The 10,580-nt window shown below is 47.0% G+C and overlaps 1 protein-coding gene across 2 annotated transcripts in view; it reads right to left on the bottom strand.

Annotated features, from left to right (window-relative positions):
* Positions 1–3,686, bottom strand: part of LOC148481481 (ceramide kinase-like) — a 39,307-nt gene extending 35,621 nt beyond the window's left edge. For both annotated transcript variants that reach the window (XM_088453514.1, XM_088453513.1), the window contains exon 1: positions 3,316–3,686. In XM_088453514.1, the coding sequence (XP_088309640.1) occupies positions 3,316–3,439 (124 nt within the window). In that variant the 5' untranslated portion in view covers positions 3,440–3,686. The remainder of the gene's footprint in view (positions 1–3,315) is intronic.
* Positions 3,687–10,580: the final 6,894 nt, after the last annotated feature.

Raw genomic sequence — 10,580 nt, forward strand, 5'->3', positions numbered from 1 at the left:
TTGCTTCTCTCAAAGGGGAAGATTTAGCACCTTCAAGAGGGATAAAGTGGAGATGTTGCCCATAGCAACCAATCAGCAACAACCTGTTATTTTCTAAACTGTGCAACAATAGATGGAAGCTGATTAGTTGCTGTGGACAATTTCTCCACATTATGGAGTATATTTACTAAAGTGCGGGTTTTTAGAAGTGGAGTTGTTGCCCATAGCAACCAAAAGTGACAAGTAAAGTGGCATTCAGAAGGGACTATCAGACACTGGCCTAAGGCTTCGCATACAGGGGAGTTAAAATCAAGTCATTCTTAAAGCCCAGTAACCACTCTTTAATCGTGGTAGTCCAAATAATAATGTAAGCCACGTGACCTGTAAGAAAACACTTTCTAATTGGCATTTTCATGGCATCAATTTTCGATATCGGCTGCGATGAATCGAGCGTTAATGCTCATGAGCAAAGTAATGTATTTATAGGCATGCCCATTATGTACACATGATATTTTGCTGCAGGAAATCTTCTGAGAATATACTTTGAACATCCTGACCTTAGAAGGTTTATATAAGGGTGACAGTCAGTCAAAGAACAAGGAAACAACAGACCCATTTTTCTGTCTACTGGAATACAGAGAAAGAAAGTACTTGGCATCTATCCAATCCAACTTACTAAACTGTCTCTGGACTTTTCCCTGAATTCTAATTCAATGGTCATCAGCTGATGTCCCCTATGACAAAAGTGATGTTTTTTCTTTAACAACTAACACAACTTTTCTCAACACATGACAGGTAGGATGAGTGGTGGAAGATAAAATATAGATGCACGGAGCAATTAACACTATTGATGTGAGGTATATTAAAAGCAAGGTCAGCTTTAAGAACCGGGACTTAGGGTTAGGCACTCCCCAGGGAGGGTTAGGCAACCCCCCAGGGAGAGTTAGGATTAGGCTAGGGGAAGGGGGGGTAAGGGCTAGGCACCCCCCGGCAGGGTTAGGTTTAGGGTGCGGGAAGGGGGAGTTAGTTTAGGCACCAATGGGGGCAGGTTAGTGTTAGGCACCAATGGGGGGAGGTTAGTGTTAGGCACCACTAAGGGAGGGTTAGGGTAGGGAGAGGGGCGGGTTAGGTTACTTACCACCCCGTCGGGATTTCGAACCGTCGGTCTTCCGCTCGCGGTATTTGATCGGGCGGATATTCAGCCGCCGGCATTTCATACCGATTCCCATTAGCTCATGTAGAACCTGATTCAGAAGTGGGTGCAGTTTAGATTAGTCGCAAATGACCAATATTTTTAGGTCTGCGCATGCGACGGAGGTGCACTGAGCTTGGGTCGCGTCACAGTGTAAATGAGGACGCAGAGTGATCGACAGACAGCGACCGTTTGACGGGAGGTAATGGGGAGTGGCAACACAAAAAGAAGATGTGTTGCGTAGACTGCAATGGAACAGTGAGTACAGCTCAAATAGTAGTCGGCTAAGCAAAGCAATATCAAATGTACAAAACATTCAAATGTTACTATTATATTATACGTATTTTACATGTGTTAAAAATTATGTATCAGTTAGATAATCCTGCTACATACATATGGCAGAATTGCGCAGCTTACATAGAACTTTTCTGGCCCCATAGCAACATTATGAAGGGCCCCTGTCCCAATGCTTCTAGATAGACAGCTCTCTCCGCAGCAGTTGTTCATTTTATACCCCATAGTAGTGCCCTAGTTCATTCTATGCCCCATAGTAGTGCCCTAGTTCATTCTATGCCCCATAGTAGTGCCCTAGTTCATTTTATGCCCCATAGAAGTGCCCTAGATCATTTTATGCCCCATAGTAGTGCCCTAGTTTATTTTATGCCCCATAGTAGTGCCCTAGTGCACACTATGCCACTCAGTGCCCATCCAGTTCCTATTATGCCACACAGTACCCCCAGTTCATTATTATGCCATATTGTAGTACCTACAGTTCACATTATGCCTGTGACAGAGAAGGGTGACTCTTCAGTTGGCGGCTCTTCTGTTTGTCTCCTTCCTAACTTGCTAGCACAGACGTGACCTCAGGGAATACTGGGAGGAGCGGCTGATCGCCCGTACACACTTGGCGATGGACAGATGTCTGCAGACATATCTGTCCATCGGCTGTGCTGCACAGCCAATGCGATATGTCTGTGAACGACGTCATTCACAGACCTATCATCTGTACAAACTGGCCGACGTGCAGCAGATATATTAGCCGATCAATTGATCGCCCAATATATCGACCAGTCAGTGTGTACCCAGCTTAAGTGTGGGCTATTTGTCTCTGTTATCTCTTATTTGCAGCAAGTAATAAGAGTCTGGCTGCAATGTATGTGAATGGCATTACTGACAGGGAGTCCCGCTTTCACCGCTTTACCCCAAATGTCTACACTTCTACCTGGTTTTAGTTCAGAACTGGCTATCTCTCCGGAATCAGATGTGCATGTCCTGTTAGCATCACTGGAGCTGACATCTGTGTCTCTTACCATAGAATATCAGATTGCTTTGTGTGAGATGTTTGCAGATGTGTGTGGCTGCCTGCAATTCTGAAATTGCCCTTTGTACTAACCAACAATACAAATTCCACTGTTCAGCTCACTCATTACACTCACTAGCTCTGATTAATGATCTACTGGAGTCTGCAGAAGGCAAGGGGCAGGTGATACACAATTAAATGAAAATGCTGCCGCTGACAGAAGTAATAATTGTGGCATATAGATCTAAGGACATCTCAGGTCTCACAATGGGGGTTCCGGCGCAGTGACTGAGAAAAGGTGCAGATAGGGGCAACACAGAGGGCAACAGAGCCGTAACTAGACTTTTTGGTGCCCTGTGCCAGAAAGAGCATTGAAGCCCCCCTCATTTTTCAAAGGGATATAATGCACCCAAAAAAGGGAAATGGCCTCATGGGGAAGCGCCAGGGAAGATATAGGGGAGGCCAGGAGATGCTGGGGATGAAATAAGAGCTACAAGTGAGAATGATAATAAACAGACATTTGACAGGCCCAAACAGCGCCCCCTGCCCTGTGCGATGGCACCGGCCGCACTACCCTAGCTACGGCCCTGGAGGGCAATTACCCCTCTCTCCATTCATTTTTCCGCCAGACCTGCAGATCATGGAACACACTTATGCGGCAGTGTTTCTGCTCATAATCCCATTTAAATCAGTTATAATCACTGTGAATGATACAATTGCACAATCACTTTAGTCTACTTTTCGCAATAATACTTTTTACACAATATTAAATCTATAGGGTACAATTTTGGGCCGGTACTATAGGTATACTGTATGCAGGCGCTCTCCCCACCATCTCACTTACGTTTGTGCCCACAGGTCCATGTCCTGTTAAAGGTCCAACTCAGAGAACTGTGCTCTAGTGTCACCAAAACTTCTGTGCTATGCAGCTTCAGCAAGCACATGAGATTGTCCTTCTCCATCTCCATTGTCCTTCTACGTGTTGTGTGACAGAGTGCAGTAGAATCTTCTCTTCCAGGTGATGAGGACTTGGCATGCTACCCACTCACTCCCTGTGTATATCAGAGTGTTCCTCCTGACCTGTGCCCCTGTATAGCCTAAATACAGGGACCTGTGCTAGAGCTCAGCCTCTGCTGTCCTCTCCCCACCCTGGCTGCTGGGAAATACTAGTGTCACTGCTGCTGATAGCAGCAAGGTGGAAGGCTGTCCAACAAGTTCTGCCTCCAGCTCCTATCTCCTCCTCCTCCTCCTCCCATCAGTCTCATGGCAGCACTTGCAGGGTGCACACTGACTTCTATTGTTTACCCCAAACACAGCTCTGTGTAAGGAGATGATTATATTAAGAGCTGAATTTGAATAGAGGTGTTTGTGTGTGTATTAAGAAAAACAGACACAGCCTGACACTTCTTTGAAGATGGCAGGATATTGTTGATTATAATGATTTGTCATCCTTATAATAAATATTAGATTATGTGTATTTGTTTCATTTTGTCAAAGAGGTGTAAACGGATCTGAGCACGGACCTACTATACGTATATGGCTTAGGTAGATACCACAAACATGAGTCACCTCTCGCCAGGGCAGTAACTAGGGTGGTGCGAGGGCACTGCAGGGCAGGGGGCGTTGTTTGGGCCTCTCACTTTTCCTATTTATTATCCTTATCACTTTTAGCTTCATCTTATTTTATCCCCAGAATCTCCTGGCTGCCCTATCTCTTCCCCCATGAGGCCATGGCCCTTTTTCAGGTGCACTATCTTATGTCCCTATTTAAAAAATGGGGGGCGCCAGTTTTCTCTCTGGCACAGGGCACCAAAAAGTCTAGTTAAGCTCTGCCTCTCGCTATATGAAGCAACTAGCTGATATATGAGTTACTAGATCAAGTTTAATGGAATTATGTTGTACAAGTCCCTGTTACATATAGGCAGTGTAATAGACAACACTCGAGGGCGATTACATTGTTTTGTGGGCGTCGATAATGGGCGCCCAGTGTTGCAATTCAATTGTTCTGGGCACCCATTAATTATCGTGGTCATGGCGCCCTATTAGTCTGGGTTTTGCCATGTAAAACGGCTAAACCGGTTTAAAGTCATGGTTAGGGCACCCAAGCTGCTGTTTGGGCGCCCTAACTACGGGTTGATCGCACATATTTGCTCGCAGCAGAAATGCTGATGCCACCGGATATCGCGCCTGAACGGTGCACCAATTGAATTGTTCCGACATGTACCCAAATCAAATAGCCGCCCCCCATAAACATTGAATCGTCACCTCTATGTGTCATTTATGAAGAGCAAAACTGCTGTTCCGCAGTGCAGATGCAGCTAAGGGATTGCCACTTGCCTTGATTTGCGCAGCAGATCTTTGCACAGGCGGAGTAGAGTTGGGCAGATTGAAGTACGGTTGTTCATTGACAGGGTAGCCATTGATGGTAGATAAACATCATCGGATATCCATGTGCATGCACAGAGTAAAGGAGACGGCGGACGCTCTTGCGCAATTCTGAGAAGTGATGGTAAAACCATCAATTGAAGGTGGCCAACCGTAGACGGAAGGCATCCCTACTGAAGTACTAAGTAGAGGCATCGGTGTGCCACATTTTGGGAACAATGCAAAAACAAGATTTAATTTTTGTGGCACAAGACATCTGAAATGAAATAAAGCTTGAAGTGGGGGCATTTTCTGGGGCGTTTCGTGTGCCGCACACCTTTTGTCCCTCCACAAAACGAGCTGTACTTAACACTGGCTCCGAGCTGATAGGACTTGCTACTCATCGTATTCTCTTAATGGGACCAATTTCACCCCGACTTGTTGCACTTATGCGATGAAGCCACTTTCCGGATGTTCATGAAAATAAATACATGTGCAGCATGTACCTCTCCCTCATCCAGCCCCACCTGAATTCCAGATGCACTCACACACATTGGGACGTGTACTAGGTGCAGCTGTTTTGAAATGACCTCCTGTATAATGTCCATCTACAAAACTCTGCGGGAGCAAGGAGATCCTCGCTAGGGTCTGGCCAGTACGCCAGACCAGCAATATTCTGAATGAATATCGTTCAGAACTTAGCCCAAAACTGATTTTTAAATTTTGTATGACATTAACCTTTAGGGACAATTTGTGGTGTTGGGAGTAATTACTCAATACCGACAGCCGTATGCCGACAAGGGATTTAAGATAGACATCGAAATACCGACGCCTATCTTAATCCCAACACCGAAGGACAGGTGCCCTTAGCTTTAGCCGCTTGGGGCGGGGGAGGATTATCTTTAGATAGCGTAGCGGGGTTAAGTTTTGGGGGGGTTAGGATTAGGCACCTCTAGAGGTTAGGGTTAGGCATCCCACGGGAGGGTTAGGTTTAGGATACGGTAAGGGTGGGGTTAGGTACCACTAAGGGAGGGTTAGGTTTAGGATACGGTAAGGGTGGGGTTAGTGTTAGGCACCACTAAGGGAGGGTTAAGGTTACAGGTGAGATGGGTAGGGATAGGGTACTTACCTGCCCTGTTACGATCTTCTCCCTTCGGGCTGCCGGCGTCGGGATATGAACTATTCAGCCGCCGGGACTTCATACCCATTCTTTACTTTTTAATAACATCACTGGCATATCATATTGACAATTTTATTGTTAGGAGCCCCCATAAGTTAGATGCCCTGTGGGCCCCTACAAACCTTAATATGGCCCTGACTCCGGAAATCAGGGACACAGAAAAGGGCACTTCTAAGGCCTGCGATGTACAAAGCAGCTGCAAGTAGGACAGAAGATAAAGAATGTGACAAAGTTTTGGGTTAAAGTAAACAGAAGGTCAGCAGTTCTCCTGTTGGAAAGTAATTTGTAAGCATGTGCTAAGTGTTGACACTACACATATCCTGTTACAGGAGGGTGAGCTCCTCGCTTACATCAGCTAAAGGGGTGGTCACCGATTTTCCTCTTTTGTCTACCTGCAGCTGGAAGGTGTTAACAGGACATTCATTGTTCAACACAACGGTTCCATGACGTCAAACTAACGCATGGAAATAGACCCAGATGTCAAAGGTGCTATTGCTACAAGGTGTTTAACTGGGAACAGATTTATTAAACTTGTGAATTCTACTGATGGTTACAAAGATGTTAGAATTCTGTATGTATAATTAGATTTGCACATTAAGGTTTCTATTGACATAGCTGCAGATCTTATCGGTGTAGTAATTAAAGATAAAACACAGACGTTCATTATTCAAATATCTTATTTATTTTGATTAAAGATAGCCAGTTTGGTCATTGTAGAGACGAGAGGCCTGAGAGCCTGATTCAGAGATGGCCGCAGTGCGTATGTTTTTGCAGTTGAGCAATCGGGGGGAGGGGGGGGGGAATTGAAACGCAGGTGTGTTGCGCCCATTTTCAAGCCATGCGTTTCAGTTCCTGCGCCCATTCTGCGTAAACATGGTTACTTCGAAGCCCGATAATCGACTAATCTGTTACCGATGCTGCGCCTTTGTACGCTGTCGTTTGGATTTGCAAAGCCACCGGTGGGCGTCTCCATACACTTCCAGGCAACTGCGACATTTGCATATTTTCCCACAGCCAATGCGTACAAATCAGCGTACGTCTCTGAGGCCGCCTGTGTGTGCACAAAGGGCCTGATTGAGAGTCGCACACAATGCAGATGTTCACGGAATTGAGCGATTTTCTGCTTCTGCGCGTTCTCGAAAATCCCGAAAAACTCATACGGCGCCTGTGGCCCACAGAGGATACACACAGAGGCATAGTTGCTAGTGAGACGCATCGGAAAATGTATTGGAAATTTGCTGGGTGTTCCTGGTCTGTGACTGGGATTTGGCGATTCAGAAGCATGAAAATGGTCCGTCCTATGGGTGTGTTTTGGGATTGTTGAGGGCGTGTCACTTAAGTCATTGCGTACACAGGGTCCGATTCATTACGGATCGCTATTGCGATTACGCACTCAGACAGCCGATTGTTGCGTACATATGTATACATCGCAGTGCGCAAAGGCAACACTGCGATCACGCAGACCCATTGCATAGTGATTGACAGGAAGTAAGCTTTTAGGGGTGGTGACAGGGGGGTGGTCGGAGAAAAGCAGGCGTGCCAGTCCGTTTGAACGCCGTTACAGGGGTGTGCATAAATTAGCCACTGCGATGGCATACGCAGCTTGTGTGCTCACTGCGTGCGACGAGGTTAGCAATCTCTGAGTAAGGTCAGACCTGTTGTAATTGTGCGTGAGGCTCCGATGTTACTCGATGTTCCCAATGTATATATGCAAGATTGCAAAGTATTACGGCTGTGCGAAAGCGGTAGTGGGCGTCTCTATGCTGGCTTTGGGCGTCTCTGTAATAGCTATGCGATTGCAGTCATTGCCCTATTTTCGCATCAGGCCTGCGTGCATAATCGCAGCTGCGATCGCAGTAGTGATCCGTAATGAATCAGGACCACCAATGTTTAATCGCTCACATTGGAGGTCACACTCAGATGGAAAGTCTGCACCTACCATAGGTCTTGTGCGAGCTGGTGCAACCGATGGTGGCGTACCAAGCGGTATTACAGCGTATAAAGTCACTCAAAGTCGCCAGTCGTTGCACATTCAGGCGCACGCCTGTACACCAGGGGCAGGACTAACGCTAGCGGCATTAGCATATAGTTGCAGACGCAACTGCGGTAAAAAACACTGAAGCGGTCGCGGCAGCGTGCAACGCAGAATCAGGCCCGACATTTTCTATTCCTCACTATTCTGAGGTCGGAGGTCAATGGGGACAAAAGTGGGCGTACAATCTGATCTTATAGTTACTGATGGTCGCTGACTCCACTGGGGAGGGAACTACGTAGCGTTTCACCACACTGGTTACTGCTGGGTTATTTCCAGTGTGATGCTGCTCAGTCTTTGTCCTGTAAGCGCATTTCGGGGAATATAACACTTCCTCATGCTCATAGCTGAGCTCAAAGCATTGCTTACAGTATACGACCTTCAGACACTAAACACTGTCTCGTGGTATTGCAAAGAAATAGGTCATGTCAAAGAAGGACGGCTCCATGATATAACTGTATTTCACAGTAACCACCCTACAACCAACTAGCAAAACAGCGAGGAGGGAGGGGGGTCCCATAGCCAGGACCCCTGACATGTCTAAGATTCTTACCCTATGGAGTGCAGCAAAAGGTCCATTCTCCAGGCACGGTAGGAAAATGCTTAATTCCTCCTCTGATGATTCATGGAGACCTCATACAAAGTTGCACGCAATGGTGATATTCGCGCAAATGGTCGATGTTTTTTCAACTGCGCATGGGTCTTAGTTTCAAACAGGGGCGCAGAAACGATTGAATTGCCTGGTATCAGAAATGTATTGAAAATGTGCTGGGCAGTGACTGGGATGTGACTATTGAGAAGCACGGCGATGGTTCATCATGTTATGGGAGGTGTCACGGCCGTGTCGCATAACTGCTTAGGCCCGTATTCAATTTGAGGCGAAAAGTCCGGATACGCGATACTTTTTCGCCGATGACGTCATTTTCACCTGTTTTGCTTTTGCCCCGTATTAAATTTGAAAGACTTTCCGCCTAGGCGGAAAGTCAATGCAATGTAATAGGCGGAAAAGTTTCGCCTAAGAATAGGAGGCGGAAAAAAGTGCAGAATTGGGGTTTTGGGGTGCAACGTTGCGGGAACCCCCGTGCAGCCTTCAGACAGTCCCCCAAAGGTAAACTGTGTCAAAATGTTTTACAAAATACTTAAGGACACCCCAAAAAATTACTTTGAAAAAGGGGGTGGAAAAAAAAAATGTTGGGGTACAAAGTTAAAACCAGCGAACTTGACCCTGGGGGGGGTCCCCAAGTATGCCCCAAGTGTTTTTTTTGATTGCAGGTGTTTGCAGCAGGTGGATTTTTCAAGTTTTTTTCAAATTCACTTTAGCAACTTTTAAATATGCTGACCCCATTTTCAAGTACCCCAAATTTGATGGCATAAGTTATTTTCTAGAAAAAATACTCCAGAATACTATTCTGCATCACGTATAGAAAAACGCTATTTAGCAGCTATTGAGCCCGTTTAAAAACACCAAATACCTGCAGCAAGCCAAATCGGGGGGTACCATAGGGAACCCCCATGTCAGAGCATCTTTTGGGGGTGTCAGGCTGATTTCCCCAAAACTGACAGTACTTTCCGCCTGTTCAAGTTTCGCCAGGTACCGTTTTCGCGTACTTTCAAATTGAATACGGGGTAAAGTGGGCACGCGCGCGATACTTTTCCGCCTACAAAACAGGTCCGGGCCGCTAAAAAGTATCGCAGCTCGGCTCAAATTGAATACGGCTCTATGGGCCTCATTCAGACCCACTCGCGAGCGGCTGTCCGCTCGCAAGTGGGTCGATGGTGTGCACTGCGCATGCGCAAGACGGAGGGAGCTCCGTCGTGCGCATGCGCGAGACGCGACGAGCGAAGGACTTTCCTTCACTCGTTGTGTCTGATCAAAGGGGGCGTGCTGTCGATGTTGATTGACAGCACACCCCCTTTGGTGGGCGTGCCGGGGGCGTGCCTGCCAGACAGAGGCGTTCCCAAGGGAACGCCTACCGTCAGAAGCCGGCCCCACTGACATCACTAGTGATGTCAGTGGGAGTGATTTTGGCTCTGATAGAGCCAAAATCACTCCTGGCCTTGCGGTTGAGAAACTCAACCGCAGGCTTCTGGTCGCACTGGCGATGGTCGCGATGGTCAAGACCATCGCGACCATCATCCTGCACGCTTGTATAGGCTGTGGGTGGTGACCCACAGCTATACGAGCGTCCAGGAGGACGCTCCATATTTATGGAGGTGGGCCCTGATTCAGAGCGAGCGCTCTGGTCAGAGCGTCCGGCTCTGAATCAGGGCCTATATCGCTTACATTGGGGGCTCTGATGGAGACTCTGCACCTAGAATGGGGCAGGTGTAAGTTTTAATGGTGGGGCCGATGTTGGAGTCTGAAGACGCAGCAAGCGGAATTACAGCATCTAAAGATGCATAAAGTGGGCGTCTCAGCCCTCGTACATTCTGATGCACAGCTGTACACCAGGGGAAGGGCTGATACTAGCATTATTTTAAAGGGCGGGATGCACTTTTCTCAAAAATGCAGTCAAACTTCAGAAAATGCCAC

The sequence above is a fragment of the Taudactylus pleione genome, unplaced genomic scaffold, assembly GCF_031769625.1.
Source record: "Taudactylus pleione unplaced genomic scaffold, aTauple2 ptg000579l, whole genome shotgun sequence".
In the NCBI taxonomy this organism is placed as follows: Eukaryota; Metazoa; Chordata; class Amphibia; order Anura; family Myobatrachidae; genus Taudactylus; species Taudactylus pleione.